This window comes from Cavia porcellus, unplaced genomic scaffold, assembly GCF_034190915.1.
Source record: "Cavia porcellus strain 051 isolate PalLab524CR breed Dunkin Hartley unplaced genomic scaffold, mCavPor4.1 scaffold_12, whole genome shotgun sequence".
NCBI classification, from domain to species: Eukaryota; Metazoa; Chordata; class Mammalia; order Rodentia; family Caviidae; genus Cavia; species Cavia porcellus.
In genome coordinates, this window is record NW_026947495.1 from 83,150,704 (window position 1) to 83,172,781 (window position 22,078).

Sequence of the window (22,078 nt, forward strand, 5' to 3'; positions counted from 1 at the left end):
CCTGTGCTCAAAGCAAGACAACCCAATCCATTAGGTCCCCCAGAGCATGTCTAGCACTGAAGGGGACCAGCACAGCTCTGTCCAGTGGGCCTGCTTCACATTTCTGCATTTTCAAGAGTGTTCTAGTCATCATCTTAGGTTCAATCAGTGGCTGGTTTTACAGGTGAGAGAAGCTGTTCCAAGGTTCTTCATGCTCACACATCTGTTCCAAAAGGATGAAGGCTAGGAAGTAACCATTGTTTGCTGTTTCTTTGGATATGTAAGAAGTTTGAAATTGCAGAACACATTCCAGTGTACTCCTGCACTAAGATGAACACCATCCATGAAAGGTGTGCAGACTGACTGCAGATGTGACATGAGCAAATTCAGATAAAACCGCAGGTTTGTCTCCCCGCCTGTCATGCAGTCTCATTGCCGATGCAGCCTGTGTCATGGGCTCTTGTGTGTCCTTCAGAGCAAGTCCTATGCCTGTGGAAGGGAGTGTTCAGCTACCATGCCTTATTTTACACAGGAAGTAGCAGTTTCAAATCTTAGTGATTACATTGGAAAGATTCCATGCCATAACGTACACCTCTATTGCTGGGTGTGGTGGCACACTCCTGTCATCCTAGCACTTGGGAGGCTGAGGCAGGAGAATCTGCAAATTTGAGACCAGCCTAGGCTACAAAGTGAGCCCCAGGCCAGCCTGAGCTGCACAGCGAGAGCTGATCTCTGCCATACTCTGGCAGTGTCATAGTGCTTGTATTACACCCCACCGTTTACTTGTTCATTAGTTTTATTTTGAATCCTTGTGTAAAGCAAGCAATACAGCAAGTTTTATTGGGAAAGAAAAAAATTCCTTTGTGATGTCAGCTTCCTACCTGCAGTCCAGGCTATTAGATAACAGAAGATTCCTTTCAACATGAAGAGATCTGGAATACCTGAAAAGTTGCATCTAACATATATTGTATATTTTGATTTGGTCCTAACCCAGAAGGCAAAAAAGATAAAATATTTTGATTTTAAAGTAGACCCAAACACTAAAAACTGCAACCAAGGAAATAATTTTAAAACATCCCAAAGGGTTCATGTAGCTTTTTAAATACTTACACTGCAAGAGGAGCTACTCAGCTCTCAGCAAAGGAGGACTGCATTAGCTGGGTTAACTAGCACAGCCATCAACTGCCGGTGTATCGGCCCTCGTCTGTCTGCTGTGCTTTCTGCAGCAGCACCGGGCAGTATATGTTTCACTTTAAGAATGAGGAAAACAGGCGGTCATAGGTTACTTAACTTGCCTAGGAGCGGCCAGTTCGCTTTCTCACTAAGCAAACAAACACTCAGTAGGCCAATTGTAGCTATTTTATGTCCCAGTTTTCTGTAGGATTCTGGATTTATACTTTGCACCAATTCTTTTACTGGTTAAGGAAAAAGCAATCAGAGACATTTTATTAAAAGCTGCCTATACTGTGCAAACTAAGAGAGGTTTTGTCCTTTTCCCTCCTGAACTAAAAGAATCTACGGAAGCTTTTGATGTAACCTAAATGCCAAAGATCAAAACTGGGTAATCAGGTATAACTAATATGTTAAAACAATTGCTTTTCTGACCAACTTTTTTTTTTAAACCTTTGTCAGTCTCAGTATCACCGAAGGCACTTAGAAAAATGAGGATTTCCAGTATCTCCAAAGATTAGAAAAATAATTTTTAATATACCCTTGTTTATTGTAATTTGCTTTTTTATGCCTGAAATTAATCCAACCACAAACAGGACACGAACAAGTGGACTATCATCAGTGTAGTACAACGTCCCTAACAATTACCATGCACAGAGAGGAGGCACGCAGAGTGCTTCTGAGCACACCTCTGTTCTGGGAATGCATCTGGTGACCTGAGCACAATTAGGAAGCGTGAAACAGCAGCACAGATCCACACACAGTGGCTCACTGTCTTCAAGACAACATCATTAGGCTCTCATTCACCCTTTAAACTAAAAACACTTCTTTTAAAAAGGAATAGGTGAAAAAGTGTTTCTGGAGGAAGACTTCAGGCCACAGTTTAGACATGGGTATAAACTACAGCTGACAAAAACAGCAGACCCGACATACTGGTCAGTGGAAAAACCAGAATGAGAGCAAACATTTTGCTTTGGACAAATCACAAATCTAATCCAAATCAGGACCATCTACCCAGTGACTGTGCCACCCGCACTCACAAACACAGGCCTGCCGGACACTGTTCCAACCTTATACTCCGTGGTGGGAGTTGGCGTCTGGTCTGTAAACCTGCCTTGCCTTGGAAGATTCTGGGTCCAGGCAAACGGAGGTGACAAGGCTCTCAGTGGGCCTCCCCTTTCCTTTTGCTACCAGAATCTTGGTTCTGAAACTCGCCCACTCTGCCCTCTTCTCTACCGGTTCCTTGAAGCAGGCGTCTACTGCAGTGCCCACAGGCATTTCAGACCCTCTGCCAGTGACCACCCTGGAGCTGGCAGGTCTGACCCTTGCCAGCAGGGAGCCCCAAAGATTCGGTGGCAATCCTGGGAAAGTGCTCCATGCCAGGCCAGGGCCCTGGGACACAGCCAGGCTCCCGCACTGCATGCAAATGAAGACGTGCAAGGCCCCGAGTGCGACTGGCCACCATCCAGGACCAGGAGGGCAGCTGGCCTTGGATGTGCCGATGCTGGGGGGAAAATGAAGGGGAACGTTTCTGGTGATGTCACTGAGCCACGGGACTGAGAACACTGAAGCCTTCTCTAAAGCAGACTTCGTGGACTGATTCAATATATTTTGTTTAAAGTCACTTGAAGTTGAATTTTGTTACTTGCAACTTAAAGCTCCAGAGTGGTCTTGGTGCAGCGTTCTTTACTTCTGAATCCGCAGCTAGCAGAAACCAGGAAAACACCCGCCCACATGCCTATTTAATATGTAAATCTGAGATTCTGAGTTACTGTTCCAGTTTGAACAAAGCATCAATCTTTAAAAATTAACTTACATTGTTATTCTCTTCCAGGATTTCAACTAAATTTTATTGTAAGATTTATATTCACTGCATTCGCATTCACTTCCTTATTTACTCAAAGTTCTTGCTGTAGGCTCTGTCTTGAATGTGTAAGACCATTCGCCGAGCATAGAAGTCCCTGTATTCCTCGGGTAACTCCGCCAGTGTTTTCAGGGCTCTGTCCAAAATCTGTACAGCTCTTGATGCTGCTGTCGGATCTTTGTTTCCGTAAGTGTCTGTTTTATCATAGCACTCAGACGGAAGGTGCTTCCAAAAGATATTCACTCCCACTCCAAACTCCTCGGAAATTACATTGTGGAACCATAAAGCTGCAGAAAGTTTTAAAAAAAACCAAGTTAAAAATAAAACCTATTGTTCAAAAAAAAGAACACCAAAATGTTAGGGAAATTCATGAATTTCATGTAGCCAGTGTAAATCATCCCGTAAGCAAAGCCCCTCGTTAGCACACACCTGGCTTCTACCAGAATCATCTTAACTTTCATGAATCACCAATCAATTTAGTGTCAGTAGCACAACCTTTACTTTAAAACCTTTAGAAATAGCAATTTTTTCTTTTAACTTGAAAGACATAATAAAGTTATACTTGTTTTGTAGTTCTCTAATTTGGGGCTGTGTTTGTGTTGTTGATACTTCCTGAGACATACAACCACATCAAAAATGTTTTCTTTTTTTTGTACACAGAAGATTTCAATTACTTGAGGAGTATGACCTTTTTGATTCAGGGCGGTACTTTTGTTCTCAGAGACTTCCTGTTCAAGCTGCAAGTTGGTTTTCTAACTCGCCTAAATTTGCATTCGCTGTAGCTTCCTCAGTTGTGTGCTTCTAATGCAATTACATCCTACTTCTTCCAACTCCTTGACAATAAGTATATAAAACATCAGCAAATATTTTGGTGGTGGACATGATAAATAAATTTTATTATATACTAATTAATTTCCATTTGCTGCTTTCGGTGTATTTTAAGCTAGAGGAATACTAAAGTGACACAAAATAAAAAAGATGGACTACTGATCACATCAGAAATATCTAGTCTTGTCGGAGGGACAAAGCAAAGTTTAAATTTTAGAAACAAGCTCCCTCTGAGAATACTCAAAAGATTAAAATATTTTGATTTGCAAAATAGGCTTCAAACAGGGTTGCATTCTTAACTACTCTTTGGAAGCCTTCCCTCATTCAGGGTAGCAGGAAGAAACGGCTGGCCACTCTGCTTACCTTAAATCCCAAGCCGGGGCTTTTGCTTTTGTTTCAGACTACAGTATATGCAAATTATTTGTTTTCTTTTTGCTTAAAAATTGGATGTAGAATAAGGAAAAACTACATAGCCCCTAATCACATTCTAAAAACAAATTTAAATGTGAATTTAAAAATTACAATCTATTCAAGACTAAGACAGTGGTTCCTCTCTGAGAGATTAAAACATTATTCCTTATCCTCAAAGAATTCATAATCTAGCCCTAAATTATATAACTATATTTTCATTTCTTACTGATATTTTAAATTTAATATTAATGAAGTACTATTAATGTATTAATTTAGATAGAAAAAATCAACTACCCAGAATCTGTCACTGTGTCTCTTTACAAGTGTTACAGGTGTGATTACATCACCATGCTTACAACACTGAAATTTTACAAACTAATGCCTATTTACTGAATAAAAATATTACAACACTAATTCTGTATACAGAAAAGGGCACACTAAAGGTATCACAGGTGTTGAGATTATAATATTTTGATACTTGCCACAATCTCTAATCTGTTTTGGTTTTGAAAAAACCTTACCACTGCTTGGTAAATGCTTAAGAGAACAGTCCTAAAATATCTAATACTATACCAACAAAAGCTTTCTTTAAAAAAAGCCATCTTTTCCCAAGCAGGAAGTATCTCCTTGACGATACTTAACAAAATGCAGTACAGACATCCCTTATTTGATGACCTTGTTTAACGGCCTCCAGGCTCAGGGCTCGGGCACACTTGTTCATACTCAGGGCCCCTCTTTTTTTGTACAGTGGTGCCTGGTAATCTCTGCTGACTGTACCCTACAGTACGGCAGTTTTATGTTCTGTTATTTACATGACAGAACTACCCGCAAAAGTTAAAAGCAAAGAGCTCAAGCTGAGGCCTTCTTTGCCTGTTCTTTGTTCTGACTAATGTAACACATACTGTACACGGCCCCTCAGGTCCACTTAATGGTCTGGTCCAGGAACAGAACATGGTCTTTGAAGGAGTGTCTGTGTCCTGCAGCTGTGCTCTGCTCACTGAAGGGACACAGGCAGGCATTTCGTCGTCACGCACCCAACACAGCCCGTGTGGCCCAGCGCTCCGGGGACAAGCCACTGCCCCATATAGCAAGCCATGTCCTGAAGACGCAGCCGCTGCAGCACCACGAGTGGCTGTGGATCTGAACAGGACACGCAGAAGCCCGGTGAGGATACCGTGCAGACGTCCCAAGACGCCCTGCGCCCAGAGCAGGCCCCTGAGCAGGCCGCAGCAAGCAGTCAGGGACTTCACTGTGTGCTCGACTACACTCAGTTCTTAAAAAACTTTAGTAAGTGATTGATCTCCCTTACCACAAGTTATTATGAACTTTACATTTTTAACCTTCTGACTTTTATAGTAACAGCTTAAAACACACCGTACAGCAACATAAATATAATTTAGTTTTTTCTCTGAGCTTTTTCTTATGTTAAATTTTTTTAATTTCTTTTTTAAACTTTTTTTGTGAAAAACAGTGACACAGTGTATGCATTTGCCCAGACCCCACCTCAGCAGGGTGGCCACGCTCCCTGCCTTTGTTTCCCACCCTGACCCAGGGGGGTCAGGGCAGCACAGGGAGCTGGTGTCTCTGCTGGTGGTGCCCTAGGCTGTTTTATACTCTTTTTCAAACAAGAAGCATCAGTAACAATTAAAAGCAGACTAGCTGGTGCTAACCTCTAATCTCACTGATTTGGGGGCTATGGCAGGAGAATCCCAAAGCTTTGGGTGTGGGGAGCACCCGAAGCTGGAGATGAATCACACATGTGGGGCCAAAGCAAGGCAGCCCCGAGGACACGGAGCGCCCGAGGTGAACCAGGCAAACAGGCTGTTAGGCAGAGGGGTTTCAGCTGACAGCAGCCTCCAGTGGGTACAAACAAACACGCTGCAGGAGAGGAGAGGAGGCTCCACTGACCTCAGCTTCCTGCACACTGACCCTGGTCTCCATTTCTTCATCCTCCATTCTCACTCTGGGAAATATGAGAGCTGCACTAGACATGACACCAAGGCCATTCTGAGTAACGCAGTCAGGCCCTGTCTCAAAATGAAAAACTATAGGGGCTAGAACTGGCTCACTGGGAGAGCACCTGCCAGCCTGCATGAGGCCCTGGGTTCGATCCCCAGTACCATCAAGAACATAGAAGCAAACAGAGAAACTGGTAACACAGTTTTTTCTTATCAAGTATTATGTGCCACACAGAACTGTGCTATGCTTCCACAGGGCTGGCCAGGTTTGCCTAAGTGCCATCAACGTGCACATGTGGCTGGTGATAGAGTTTCTCAGATCCGTGACGATCTTAGGAGACCTCTGTTGTATATATGATCCGTCAGGCACTAAATCTCTGATCAGTATTGCACAACTGTACTGACAGACAGCTCCCTAAAATAAGAATCTGCCTAATCTACTTTATACACACACACACACACACACAGAGCTATGCAGAAGAATCAGACTGTATAGGTCAGGAGGCATGAACAGTTCTGCACACCAGCAGGTGAGTGACAGAACACAGACCTCATCAACAGCACAGGACTTCGGTCTGGACATCTTACCGGGAATGAACAGCACATCACCAGCTTCAAGGACACATTCATGCCTTCGGGCCTTGGAGAAGAGTGGATATTTAGCCACGTCAGGATTATCGATGTTTAGCACTTCTGATTTAGAACCTGAAAGATTCCAAACAGATCGGGCAAAGTTGGCATTCTCTTAAAAAAGTAATCATAAATTTCAAAATTAAGTATTTTCTGTTCAATCATTATACCCACACTGTGGGACTAAGACAGTTTTCAATTGCCCACTCTTTCACTGTGACCACTGACAACCCTTAAATGTGATGATGATAATCTGAAATCTCATTCTTCATGTGGCTTGTCATCTACAGTGGAATACACGACACATCCTACTGAGAAAGATATGTTCTAAACGGTATTTCAATGTGAATAAAGGAGTAACCGATCACAACCCCCAATAAAACCGTACCTGTCAAATACAAAAACTGGGCGTCACGAGGGCTGAACAGTATAATGCGCTTTTTTCCCGTCACTTGTATTAAGAAGTTATCCATCACCTGCAGACAAGAACTTATGAGTAAGTTGTGTGTCAAATTCAAATGGAATTCTAAATAATTAATTGTAGACATTTTTTAAAATAGGGTCTTTTTTGCCCATGCCTGCCTGAAACTCAGATCCTCTGCATTAGCTTAACACATTCGCGCCAGCTTACGCCACCAGAGGTACCTGCACAACTGTCCCTTCAGGCCGCCTGCACCACTGGTGGTAAAGCTGTGTGGGGACAGTCACACACGTACACCAGGGCGTCAAGGCACTCGGCAGCGAGCCACAGGAAGTAAGGCGCCACCGTGAATGTGTCAGAACTTACTCTTTCATAGATAGCACTCGACTTACACTGCCTAAAGCTCTTAAGCCACAGTCTACAGTAACAATACGAGTGCCCCACTCCAATATAAGCAAGCCTTTAGGAGGACACCTCGCTGCGGGAAGAACTGGCAAGCCAGGGGTCGAGTGAGGACCCGCTGGCCACACCGCACCTGCTGAAGGCTCCCCTCGGCTGGTACTTACTTCACCTGGCATCGAGGATGCTCCAAGACCAACACAGAGCGGACTAAAGCCACGTAACAAAACTAGGATTTAGGAAAATAGGGAACTATGCAGCCACTGCTAAACTTGTAATTCAACTGTACTATGTTACAGGGATCTTGATTATGAAATTATGTGTATAGGAATGTACCTAACAGATTATCTTATATACTTTTTTCTGATACAAAGTCTTGTCACAGAGCCCAACTTGACCTTGAACTCATATGGAGCCAGGAAGCTCTCAGCACTCCTGTCTCAGTCTTCCCGGTGACAGGGTCACAGGTGTGCCCCCACCTGCTTCTTAATGGAGCAAGCCTAACTGTTCCTGTGTACGTGGGCAGACTGGAGAAAGCCAGGGCCCCGCGAGTCTCAGCTGAGGAACTGAGAGACATGCTGGAAAAGGTACGGTCGGGACTCTTCACGCACCACTGCTTTGAGCACCAAACCTTTACTTACGTAGTCCTTAACTACATAATCGTAACTAGCATTCCCCTTATTTTTAAGAAAAGTCCTATATATCCTAACTTGAGGTAAAAGAAACTATTTCAATTTAAAGCACAGTCATAGACTATCATTACAAACATGAATCACACCATTTTCTCACCATGTCATTCACATAAAACCCTAAAAAAACAGCATGCCAAGATTTCGTGTCTGTCTCATTTAATTATAAATTTACTGACTAGGCTAAAATCTTCCCAGGAAGATTTTAATGTAAATGAATTACAGAATCCATGTAAAAAACATGTTTGATTTAGAACTTTAAAAAAAAGTCTTTGGAGGACAGGCATGATGGTACATTCCTGTAATCCCAGCACTCAGGAGGCTGAGGCAGGAGGAGCTCAAAGCCAGTCTGGGCTACACAGTGAGTTCAAGCGCAGACCTGAACTACACAGCAAGACCCTGACTCAAAAACGAGCAAACAAACAAATAAATCAGTCAATCAGTCTTTGGAAACCTACTGATTTTAACTTCCTGTTTCTCCACCTTCTATCACCAAAGCATACAAAATACTAGCCTTTTAAATATTTTTTAAGTGCTCAAATATACAATATATTTAATACACTTCCAATGGGACTACAGTTCTTGTATCTCATTGTCAGGCAGCTTGAGCACTAGGGGTCCATGCATAAGTGTCCCACCAGATGGCTTTTTATTAACTTTATTAGTAAAAAGACTGAAAAAATGATCAGATCCACTAGTATACTCCAGTGGTACAAATTGCCCAATAAGACAGTCTGCATGGACCACTGGAGTGGTTCAAGCCACTGGGTACATAAAATCCTAATACTTAGAACATCAGAGAATCAATAATCAAGATCAGCAGTACCACCTCATCTGGCCGCCCTATGAATACAGCAGCACTGAATGCTCTCAAGGAACATAAACCTAAGACCTTCAGAGCCCTCCAGACTCACGCTGGAAATCACCCACACCATGGCTCTGCTTCTGCCCCGACAGACCGTGCTGGGTGGCCAGAGGCATGGGTGCCTTTTCCATATTCCCACACCACGAGTCTCGTCTCCCTCACCTTGTGGCCACTCTTCACATCTCAAACACCTCAAAACCCAACCCCACTTCATGAGATAGTGACGATGAGACACACGAAGGTGAGACACAGGGCTGGCATCCGAAGGAGCTCAGCCCTGCACCCTGCCTTGTGCAGTCCCTTTGCTCACACCCAGGACCTCTGCGAGCTGCACCCCAAGGGTCCTACGGCAGCTTGCAGGGTGAACTCATGAATGCTAAGCTATGAGGAGCCATTGCAGCTGCAGAGTTCTCATTATACAGCGTACATCATAGTGAGTCCAGAGCTGTAATCCAGGTGAGCTGATTCGAAAAACACTAGAGAAAAACTGCTCCTCCTTGAAGAATTCTGGAAACTTGATATCTCTTTCTAACAAAGGAAACTGCTTTCTGATATCTGCAACATCCTGCATGGACAAAAACATAAAGATAATTAGAGAAAAATATCTGGAAAGCATTTTAGTACTAAATGCTATATTGACATAATGTTTACTTTATCTAAAACTGCCAACAGCCTATAAGATACTAAGGAAGAAAGGGCCAAACTTACACACTGTCATGCACTCCAGTGAAGCTGTATTTGTGTGATTCTGAATATATAATATTGTATAGTAAGGATTTTTGTAAGTATTTTGGATTACTATTTTATTATTGAAAAAGTTTCTATAAAATATACAATTGATAGGATTTCCTACTATATAGAAATTAATTACTTTGACCATTAAGATTCTACAGTCTTATCTAAGAGCCAAGCAATCAATAGTTACTGATCGTATTTAAGGGTACAAATCATTGACAGAAGAATAGAATATCACGTTATATCAGTCTATAAGTATAAAAGTTATAGGACCAGTTATCTACTTAAGTATTGAACAATTGGTTTTTTTGGTTTGTTTATTTGTTGTTTTTGGTCTATTTTAAGACAGGATTTTGTTACACAGTTCAGGCTAGCCTTAAGCTCACTCTGAAGCCCAGGCTGGTCTCAAACTTGCACAGATCCTCCTGCGTCAGCCTCCCAAGTGCTGGAATTACAGATTTGTACCACCAAGCCCAGCTAAGAAACTGTTCTAAATTCACAGTTCTTACCTTTCTAGGGTCTTCTCCAAGTGACCGTAAGTAGTATTTCTCATCCTTAAACATTTCCAAAAAAAAAAACAGTAACATCAGCATTCATTTAAAAATACTTGGAAGTAAACAAGGAAGTGAAAAGGGATCTTCCTTAAGATCTGGCCCAGTAGTCTTCTCAAGGCTAAGTGCTCTTCCCCTTCCCACTAATGCCCTCTGGCGGCCACATGGAGAAGCGTCTGTACAGCTGCTCCTAACAGTGCCCGAAGCCACAGAGCAGTCCTCTCTGCAAGCAGCACAGAGACCACACCTGGTGCCACAATGTTGGACTTCATGCTGAATCACTGCATCTGAGTCTTTACACTCGGGGACAGGACTCCCGTCTGTACAGGAGACATGATTCCAAAATACTGCTGAAGGCCAATAACAATAAGAGAAAAAATATCTTGCACTCCTACATGTTTAAAATACTCGGAGCACTGTTTCATCCAGCTAGCCTGTCCTTGACAATAGAAATCCCAAGCCAAATCCTTCAGAGTCAGCTGATGAATTAATGAGAAGTTTCATTTGGCAGCAATGAACTTACAGGTCTGCTTCACAATTATCACTCATACTTCACTGGGCAGCTAAACGCAGAACTGAGCTACAAAAACACTGGCTTGAGGCCTGAGGTGTGGCTCAGTGGCAGAGCACTTGCCTGGCATGCCTAGGGGCCTGGGTTTGATCCCCAATACTCAAAAACAATAAAAGCATCCCCCATTGCCTGCTTCCCCCTAAGATGGAAGACCTGAGCTCTGCTGGGTCCGTGAGGGACAACCCAACTTAGAATTCCACCTTCTGAAACCAGAGAAGACTGCTGCTCCTAATTTCAAAATGTATGGCCCTGAATCAAGGCCGGCAGCTTCCTGACACTGGTGGTTTCTAGCAGGAGCCTAAAGGGATGTCCTTCTATGGTCTGTTGGCATTTCAGAACTTGGGCAGTGAAATGGTCAGTTCATTAGAAAGAAACAGCTTGAAGCAACCCCCACTCCCCACCCCCACCCCCCGTGAGCGGCTGTGAGCGTGGCAGGCTGCGGTGGCCCAGGACGGGAGCCACTGGTGTTTACTGGGACCCGCACCACACCGGGACCTGGTGTGCCGGGAAACCAAGCAACCCCTCCCTGCTGCCTGTTTCGTTGAACTTCAATATACATGAAAGTATGGACAGCTATTTTGAAGAGAACAAAACTCTACAACAGCCATTAGTGACTTCCCTATTGTCTGGTTTTGAAGACCTAAAACGCCTTCCTCATACTGTTCAATCTGTTTTATACTATGTTATTTTGTATGAATTCTCAGTATGTAAAGACCTGGACAACTATTTGGAAGAAAATAAGAGACAATATGATAGACAGTGGAGATCTCAGGTCGTCTAGCTTTGAAATTTATATCTCTTACATTGCTTTCTTCTGTCCTATTTTGTTGTGTTTAATTTTACCCCCTTTAAAATTAAAAAAAAAAATTTCAAAATGTATCTTATTTAAGACACGGTAAAAACATACAGTGATGAATTTAACTGATTTCTCAGATTCACTGTTTTCATACTTTTGCTGCCATAGCAGACAAGTCCTATAAATCTGTCATTGCTCAAGTAGATTTTCAGAATTCCAAGGGCTTTCTACGGCTGTCAGCATTTAAGACTTCAAACTTAAACCCACTGCAGCAGACAGATTCCTCTCCAAAAGCTCACTGTTCAGCGCCAAGGAGTGGGATTAACTTCCATTCACAGCAGTACACGAACCGAGGCTGCACCTCTGCTAAGGCGGCTCTGACCCACAATGGGGTAGGAGGAGAAGGCTGGTCACTGTCAGCCGGTGCAGGCGGCCCAGCGAGGAGTCCAGGGAGCCGAGGGCTGCTCCCCGCCCAGGGCCCTCCCACGCAGTGCACCTCAGCACCAGCTTCCGGGGACCACGCGGACAGTCCATCGCGCCCTGTTCATACCCTTTCTGTAAGTTTAGACTTAATCCTTTCCCGTCTCTGCCTCCTTTACCTCACATCGGGATCGCTACTTAACTGTGTGCTGCTCACGCCCCTCAGACAGGAAGTGCTGACAGGCAACTGAATACGCAAGTTCAAAGCACAACTAGGAGGTGAACCAGTTCTCAGGCCCAGCTGACACACAGCTCTCAAGGACACTTTCAGCGCAGTACAGAACCACAGGCCTCCAGAGGCCTTTGCAGGATCCTGGGACGGTCTAGCATAACCAGTTCTCAAGGAGAGAGCTATAACACACAGCACCTTATCAACCAAACGGTCCAGGCCTAGCTGCTCAGATGCACGCAACAGCTTCACCTAAAACTGAACAACATTTTCTCATTTGGATTTTTGAAACAGGGTCTTGTTATTAGTCCAGGCTGGCTCTAAACTTGCTATGTTGACCAGGACATCCTCCAACTTGTGATCCTCCTGCCTCAGCCCCCTGAGGGCTGGGGTTACAGGTGTGCACCACTATATCTGGCTAAAAAGTAGCTTATTTTTTAATTGTGCTTTTCAATAACCCAGTAAGTTTTCAAAAACACATGTATAATTCTTGACTCTTTATCTCGATATGTAATCTTAACTACATACAGCTTCACTATCGTGCAGTAAGAATTCTTTTGACATAACCTTCAAATTTTACAGCCAATAGAAAAGAAATCATATTGATAAGAATAAAATATGATAGTCAAAGGCAGGAAACATGAAAATAAAGTTCTCCGTCGGTGTCTGGACTTGGCACTTCAGACCTTGCAGCCCTAACACCAAGTGAGTCGTCTCCACTAGTAGGTGTTTTACGAATTTTCCTTAGCTAATCCTCAAGAGAAGCCCAGGAGGCAGTGCTATCGTATCCAGGTTATGGATGAGCCTGCGTCAGAGAGCAACACGGGCCGGGCTGGCACAGGAAGCAGCGGTGTTGGCCTGTAGTATAGGCAGAGTCTCACGCGTGCCACAGAGGTGGCCCTGCCTCTTGTGGAGCGAGGGATCTTGCAAAGCTGTAGCAGGAAGCCCTTTCAGTACACAGACAGCAATGCTTCCGAAACACATGGGGCAGCAATTACCTCCGAAATGAAGAATTCTTCATGCTTTTCTTCAGCGGCCCTCTGCACCAACTTGTTAAAAGGTAAAGTTCTGGAATAAACACAGACACGATGTGATCACTATGCACGTGGGTTGTGGCAGTGGGATATGATCCATTCTACAAGGCCGTGGGTTTTATCATGACTTATTTTGTAGAATCTAAATATTCAAAATCTATGTGGCAGTATGGCTACTTGATGGTCATCTGCAGCTTTAGGACTAAGGATTTTTAAATCTATATAATGCACACAATCTTTACTGCTGATAGAAAAATGTTTTTGTGGTTCTGATTACCTTGGAAGGAGCTCTGCTCCACTGCACCACCAGTGCAGACAGAGATGACTGTGGGAACACACATGATCTCAGGCAGGGATGTTGAACGGGACAGACTGCTGGTGCCACTCGGGAAGACATGCTAGGCAAAGCGCCCGGCGCAGACCACTCTGCCTTGCAGCACAATCTCAGCACGCAAAAGCCAGGAACCCTGTGCTTACCCTCCTCTACCGCCTTCTATCATTTTAAAGCCTCTGAGAAGAATTCGAGTGACGCCATCAGTTTTTATCCTTCAAACTTTCTGCCCCAAAGCCGATTCTTTCCTATGTGGGAAACCAAAGCCAATGGGTTTAGGAAGCTCCCAGGTCCTGAGGGCGCTAAGCAAGGTTACAGCTAAGAGGGGCACTAGGATGTGGGGTAGGGTGTGACCTTGGGGATGGCATCTCATCCTGGGCCCTTCCCCTTGGCACGCATGCTGGCTCTCTACTTCCTGGCTGCTGCAAGTTGAGGTGCTTTGCCGTGAGATGAGCAGCTTTGCTTCCTGCTTCCTGGCTGCCATGATGTTCTGCTCAGGTCTAAAGTAATGGAGCCAACCATGAACTGAACCCTCTGAACCTATGAGCCTACACAGTCCCCCTCCTGTGTTTTCTCAGGTATTTGGTCACAATGAGGACACACTGACTTACACACTTCCACCTGGAGATCAAGGCGGGATACTGCAGAAGCAGAGTCCTCCTTCTGTGCGTCACACCCGAGGTCACAGAGCTGCATGTTCTAAGGTCTTACCTTATCCTTCAAATGTCTCACATTTGAAGTACCACCTTGTGTGAGTACGATGCTGTATCAGTAAAACGTCAATGGGGTCCTCAAAAGCCTGCACCCTGCTCCCCACTGCATGCCTGCTGCCAGACCTCTCATCTAAGGCTATAGTCTTTTTAGTCTCATTACCAAATAGCTTCTCACTTAAACTCTGTACAGGTGATGGATCCAACAGGAAAACCAGCCTTTGCTGTGAGCAGGTGACGCTGAGCCGGCTCGCTCTCCCCTGGCACCTGTTTCCAGGAACACACTGGGTGGAGATAAACATGCAGCGGCAGCTGCCGTATCAGCAGTGGTGTTCGCTCTGTAAGTGACCCTCAGCTGCGAGCTCTGCCTGCACCAGCAGGCCTGGGAACGCACTGCTACTTAGAAAGCAGAGAGTAAGGTACAGTATTTAACCGAATATGGAGAAATCTAGTTTGGGGCCACTTCAAGATACAGGTTTCTGGGGACCGTTGCCACTTAGTTGATGAGGTATTTCAATGCCACCTCCACCATCTTGTTCTCTTAAAACTAAGCTGTCATGGGTGAGCCAAAAAAATGGCCCCCGCATTTGCATGGACTCCTAAGGACAATCTCCTGCTTGAGCGCTGCTCCCTGCCTGGCACTCTCCTGCAGAGCCAAGTCCACGTGATGCCCAGTTAAGGGTGGGTGGGTCCTGTGAGTGTGAATGTGAACTGCAGGTATCCTGGTCCTTATGTGAGTGGGCAAAGAGCAAAGAAATCCGCTGCCTACCCAGACCAAGCAAATTCTCCCACTGTAGTGTCTGAGCAGCCAGATCAGTAAGTTTACTCAGCGGCCCCTGCTCAGAGTTCTCCATCTCAGGCTTCAGCACAGTTACCTCTCGTTGCTACCAAAACATCTTCGAAAAGCACAGAGAGGAGGCTCAGCTAGGCCACATAACTGGTACTGATGCCCAGGCTCAGTTTGCTTGCCAGGGAGGACACAGAAGAGTTTTAAGACCTTGAGAAGCTCGAGGCAGAATGTCAGGTGCAAGAGCGTAAAGTAGCTAAGACCAAAGAGGCAGAGCTGGGTGCTGCCAACAGCCTGCCCCAGGGAGCCCCTCGACTAGGGTTTTACGTGTCACGTGCATGTTCCCCTGCTGATGATGCACCATTTGTAGGACAAGCACACAGACAAGCAGGGGAGACAAAGTCCAGGAGGGGAGACCAGCAGACAGTGATCTAAGGACACTTCCTGGGTGCTACTGTCTTATTCCGATGTGATCTTGGGAATCACTGTAAGTGATACCTACTGTAACTCCTAGACTGTTTTCTAGTTTAAAGGAGAAGTACAACCTAGGACACCTGCCGTACCATCTGACACACAGGAAGTGTTTAGCAAAGGTATTGGGTTAGCAAAGACCACAGTGCACCCTTCAGCAGTCATCAGTATTGTTTTAAAAGAGGGAAAGAACTCTCTAGTGCATAGTTCCCCACTTTGGAAAGGCTCCTTTACAAAGTCAAGACGAGGACTGATAAAAGTCTGATAAGCATTAGAACAAGCTGTTGAGAGTTACACAATATACCAGGTAAAAGCAGCTAAACAAGGCTTAGGGGAGATCTACAGCACATATTAAAAATCAAATCTATGGCCAGAAGATAACAAGAATATCCTTTCGTTTCAGTGCCCAGCAGTCTCCTAACAACAGAGTCCTAACTCTGGAGGGACAGCGACAGGTAGGAGGAGGATCTAAGGTAACACTTGTTAGCGCATCTGTCTCCTGATACACAAGGCGAAAAGCAGCCCCAGCAGCACACACATCTGCAAGACTCCTTCCTTCCCAGCGTCACTTTGGCCTGGATTCTTTCTTTTTTCTTCTGTCTGGTAGAAGCTGAAAGAACTCAACCTACTTCTATTTCTTGCACTAAACAATAACCTTGCAATTCTTTGGTAATGCTAGTGGAAGACCTTGAGAAAACTGGGACAGCACGTAACACATGTGCTTCCAAAATAAGTTCTGAAAAGTTTAAAAAGTGTGACAAAAGATCAAAGCACTTCGAGATGAAGTTTTAGTACCCATTTATTATGGCACTAGACTGTGGAACATAAACATCATTAATTGCAGGCTGGAAAACACTCATCATTCCAGTACTTTCTTCCACTTTTTTGACTTAATAGAAAGTGAAAAGTTCTTACACTTGAAAGAACTTACAGCAATTAAATTCAACTGGTGACCTATTGAAACCGAATCCAGAACGGTGAATACTCAGAAAACTGGAAATTGAGAAATGCTTTGGCAGCTGTTACGTGAACCTGGAAGCCTCTAATGAGAAGGGAAAGCCCCTGGACATCGGACACTTTGTGTAGCTCCCCTCTGACCTCAAGCCTTGTGCAAACTACATGGTTTTCAATGATCTAATTTACTGGGAACTACACACACTGAAAATTCCAGAGTCCTTTGGTTTTTAATGACTCTCACGGGAATCCATAGTATACAACTCTGCAGGATGACAACATTTAAAGCTCCCAAGTTCAGACATTCAGGAGCTTTTGATAATTTATTTACTTTGAAGAGATCCCACAGCGTACAGTGGCAACCTCAAGTGAAATGAAAGGTTATTTCATCAAAAGAGAAAATCAAACATGATTTTTAAAATATTACCCAACTTGATGAAAGACCATACTAAACATAGTTTGTCTTATATTTCTGGAAAGCACAGAAACACATGAGCCTTTTAAAAAGTTTCCTATGCTAAATAAGTTACTAATGTGGTAGGACACACTGATTAATCAGGCACTGAAAGAGTACAGCAGCCCCAACTGTTAGTGTAATTAACTCTGTGAATTCCTCTCTTCTATGGCTCCGAAAGGTCTTAAGAACCCTATTTTTAAAGGTCTTTAGAAATGTCTTTTTATCATTATGTGAATTCAGAATTCTTATCTTTTTAGGACTACTCTTTAATAATCAGTAAGATACCAGGGTTACATCAAACTAGCAAAAGACAAAATGCTATTTGTATAATAATATAAAAATGCTTTAAGTGTTTTTAAAAGGTAACTTGTACCCCAGAGTAACCCTCAGAAGCCAGTACCTATACACAAAGTTCTTACTAATGAAGTCCATCTGTGCAAAGGCCGAGACATGGATCTTCACTTCTCTCTCGCCTCCAACGCGGCTTAGGTAATCCACAGTCCACCTGCTTGTACAGGGCCCCAGATCCAGCCCTTTCAACACAAGAGGCTTTCTCTGTAAGTAGGAGAAAAAAACAACAAAAGCATTTGTGAAAACCAAGAATGTCTCACAAGCTGCAGGTGGTAACAGAGGTGATAAGCTCTGATTCTTGATCCTGAGATTCTTAAGCTCACAGCTCCGGCAGTTAATACTGTCACTACAATGACAGGACCCACACCATGTACCCAGGACAAAAGGTTAAGATCGGGAAAACAAACAGCAGCAGCATCAACAGAGAAAGAGAAGACATCCAAATATCACACACAGGATTTCCATGTTTCTATGACAAAAATATAAATGATTAAAATTTGTACTCTATAGTCAAATGTTTGGTACCTTTTTATTCTGATACCATTTCAAACTTCTAAAAATGTTGCAAGCATTTGCAACATTGTAATCCCAGAATTTTGGGAAGCTGAGGCAGGAAGATCACAAATTTGATCCCAGTCTGGCAATTTAGTGAGACTCAAGTTCTCAAACTAAAAACCATTTGAAAGGGCTATGGATGTAGCTCAGTGTGGAAGCTCTGGCCTGAAATCCAGTACTGGGGGAAAGAATTTGCATTTGCATAAACCCCCTGCCCTGGCTCCCCTTCTATGAACACTACATCCCATTTGACCTACTGTTTGCTCTCACTGAGTGAATAGAGGACAGTCATTCAGCCTAACTTACTGTGGCTGAACCTTAAATGGTGGACATCGCACCCTTTTATCTATAAGAGCTTGAGTAGGGGCTGGGGATTTAGCTCAGCAGCATAAGCACCTGCCTTGCAGGCAGGCGATTGTGAGTTCGATACCCGGTACCGATAAAAATGAAAAAGACAAAAAAAAAAAAAAAAAAGAGCTTGAGTAGATTTCCTTAGAGCAAAGATACTCTCTTACATAACCATGAAGTAATTATCAAAATTATATTTCACACAATGCTACTGTTGAATCCGCAGTCCAAATTCACATTTCACTAATTGTCCCAATAATTTCCTTTAGCTGTTTCTTTTCCTGGCCCAGAACTCGGTCTGAGATGCCAAATTGCACTGGTTGCCCTCTTTTCCCTCTGTGCATCTGGAACAGTACCTCGGCCTTTGTCGTCCATGACCTTGACATTTCTGAGGTATGTAGGCCAATTATTTTGTTGAATGCTCTTTGATCAGGTTTATCTGCAATTTCTTCATGATTAGGCAGCTTATGCATGACCCACAAAACAAACACTGTGGCACCACATCAGGTGGCACCTGATATTTTGCCCTAGTACTTGTGATACTAACTTTGACCACCTGGCAGTTGCTGCCAGGGTCATGCACTGTTAACATGAGCACGACACAGTGATTTTTAAATCTCCATCATTTTTCTGCATTTATTAGTTGGCATTCTAATAAAAAAATTTAAGATGAGCTCTAACTTCTCCATTTACCTATTTTATTCCATAGGCAAAAAATCTATTGATGTAATTTTGACGCTCAGATTATCTCCGCTTTGGTCAGTAGGTCCCCTTCAAGATGGTTATTGTAAAAAGTAACACACTGAGCATGCTTTCCTACCTTCTCTGCCAGCCCTGCAATCAACCATTTCTTTAAGTAGCCCTCATTTACTTTAAAATGCAAAATGTTTAAAGGGGTATCATTACTTCTGCCTTCACACATCCCTGAAAACACCCCACATCATACATGCAAGTTTCTCTCCATGCATGTACTATACACGTGAACACATTCCTAGTGCATATACACATGAACCATGCATGTTTCAAAGTTAATCCTGGTCTTCATTGTTTGTACATTTGTAATTACTCCAGAAGTCAAAAACCTAATCCCACCATCGTTTATACACTTGCAAAACCCTAGATTACAAAAAACACTTTTAGAATTACTAGGTCACACTATTATAAAAAAACAAGTTTACTAACCAGAATTCAGTGTTCATTTTTTATCCTAGATAAAGGGTAAAGTACTATATATACATAGTGACCTATATTACCTCTCATCCTCCCTGTTAGGTTCATTTGTCACTTCTCATTTTCTACTTTAGGATTTCTAATATAAAATCATTCTTCATCCTTATGTTTTAAATTATTACAACTTTAAAAAATAAAACACTTTTTATTTGGTGTCATGGTTAGGAAGACTTCCTGTGGACTTGGAGTGCAGAATTTACCCATTCTTTAAAAATAGTGCTTTCATTTCTTCACATTTTTCTGATCCACTTGGACTTTCTTCTTGTGTATAATGAGACATAAATCTAATGTTCCCATATTCTAAATGACAGTTCAGCTGGACATGGTGGCATACCCCTGTAATCCCAGCATTCAGGAGGCTGAGGCAGGTGGCTCACTCTGAGTTTGAGGCCAGCCTGGATTAAACAATGAGTTCAAGGTCAAACTGAACTACATACTAAGACCCTGTCTCAAAAAAAAAAACAAAAGCATTCAGTGATCCCAGCACTAGCAGCAGTGAAACCACTCTGTATCATGCTGCGATAGTAAAACTGTGCCTTGAATTTGTCTACACCCACAGAACCCACACCACCAAGAGTGAACACCGAGCCATACAGTTGGGGTGGAAGTGACTGTCCGTGTAGGTTCATCAGCTGCAGAAACCATACCACTCTGGAGGAGCACGCTGGTAACTGAAGAGGCTCTTCATGTCTAAGTATGAACACATGCGAAATCTCCATACCTTCTGCCCAGTTTAGCTGCTGTAAAGCTAAAACTGCTCTAACAAAAATCCATTAAGAGTTAATTTTTGCCCCAGTGCTTCCTGGAATGCCACGTCATTCTGTAATCAGCCTCCCTATGAAGTTTCCGAGTATGTGTATCTACACGTGCATACTTGCAGAGGTATTTCTGGGCTTTACCCCTCTGGGTGTTTCATTTACACATGTCTATCATATTCAAATGTTCATTATACAACTATTAGCTCATGTTTTTCAAAATCTGATAGGTCTGTGTTCCTTTACATTTTTCACTTTGGTGTTTCTAGGTAGAAAGGTCTCCTTCCAATTTTGTTATTGACTTCTACTGTTATTACACTGTAACCAGAGAAGGTTCTGTAATTTTCTACTTTAGGAAACTTAATGATGATGCATCTTTTGTAACATAATGTGTCCTGTCTATGATAATCAAGATGCAAAGCTCTTCCACAAGTGATTCAGTCTTCACAGCACCACCCTGCAGGCATCAGAGGCCTAACACAGCCTGAGATCCGGCAGTGGGAGGAGAGCATCATCCAGCCATTGACATCGCCCCAGAGACAATGGAAGGTCTGAATCGCTGCAAGAAAAAACTTCACTTGACTTGTAAACCTCAAAACTGTAGCTCTGTAATCCCTCTTATAGATTTAAGTACCAAGAAAGAAAATTCCTGATTGTTCCTCTTTTGTTTTGGGTTTGTCCTTCTACCTTAACAGATTTATTAAAACCTCTGGGGTCTTTTCCTTTAAATACCTACAGGACTCCTTATGTTCTCGGGAAGTCTGGATTCCCTTGAGAACTATCACAAGTAAAACAAACAAACAAACAAAAAACACGTTATCACCTCCTCAGTATTTTTTTAAGTTTTCTTTTGAAGAACCAAGGGATACGACGTCTGAACTACAATGCTGGGTAGCTGGAACCCCAGACCACTGAAAGATTCCTGGAAGACTCGGCTGTTTTTGTCACAGTGGAGTAAAAGTTGCACTTCTAAATTTATTAATTTCTTTAATACCGGGACGAGTGCTGATCGCACCAACTAGGCCTGAAATCCCGCCCTAAACTTGAGGAAAAGATGGGCTCGGGGTCCACAGTAACCGCAAGGCGGCCCTCGCTTCTCGCACCCCGCGGTCCTGGTTTTCTGGGATTTCTAACACTTGAGCCAGGTAAAGGGTCTCCTCGAGCCCCCTAACTGCGCCTTTCCCCCACACTCTGGGTCCCAGGAACCAAGTTTGGAGCTGCCAAAAAGGTTCGGACGGGTCTCTCCTTGCTCCCCACCTGTGGGTAGAGATGCTGCATAAAATGCTCTGCAGAGACGCCCTCGAGCCGCGGTACCGGGACCCGCTCCCCCGCCATCCTTCTACAGAGGCCTTGCAACTTCCGGCGTAAGGCGTCCGGCTGCCTGTGCTCGGCTTGGAAACACAACTCGAGAAGCAAAGGTCCGCAGAGCCGCCCCGGGGTGGGGTGCTGCTGGCCCTGGGCGCGTGGCACAGAACCGACTGGCTTCAGATGGGCTCGTGCTGAACAGCCAGGCAGGGAGACTCATCAGAGATGGAAGCAGCCAACCAGCGTGGCTCTCCAGTCCCTTTCTTCCATGTCG

At 43.7% G+C, this 22,078-nt stretch overlaps 1 protein-coding gene and 1 non-coding gene across 2 annotated transcripts; one reads left to right on the forward strand and one right to left on the reverse strand.

Moving 5' to 3' along the window:
• Positions 1-1,666: 1,666 nt before the first annotated feature.
• Tyw5 (tRNA-yW synthesizing protein 5) lies at positions 1,667-22,012 on the reverse strand. The gene is made up of 8 exons (XM_003463338.5): positions 21,757-22,012; positions 17,661-17,815; positions 13,515-13,584; positions 10,459-10,503; positions 9,642-9,779; positions 7,229-7,316; positions 6,799-6,915; positions 1,667-3,300 (listed from the first exon to the last, which is right to left on the reverse strand). Exons 1-8 carry the CDS (start codon positions 21,832-21,834, stop codon positions 3,044-3,046), a joined length of 948 nt encoding a protein of 315 aa, XP_003463386.1. The 5' UTR covers positions 21,835-22,012; the 3' UTR covers positions 1,667-3,043.
• Positions 11,315-11,450, forward strand: LOC111755087 (small nucleolar RNA SNORA2/SNORA34 family). Its single transcript, XR_002789680.1, has one exon. It is a non-coding gene; the product is annotated as a small nucleolar RNA SNORA2/SNORA34 family (small nucleolar RNA).
• Positions 22,013-22,078: the final 66 nt, after the last annotated feature.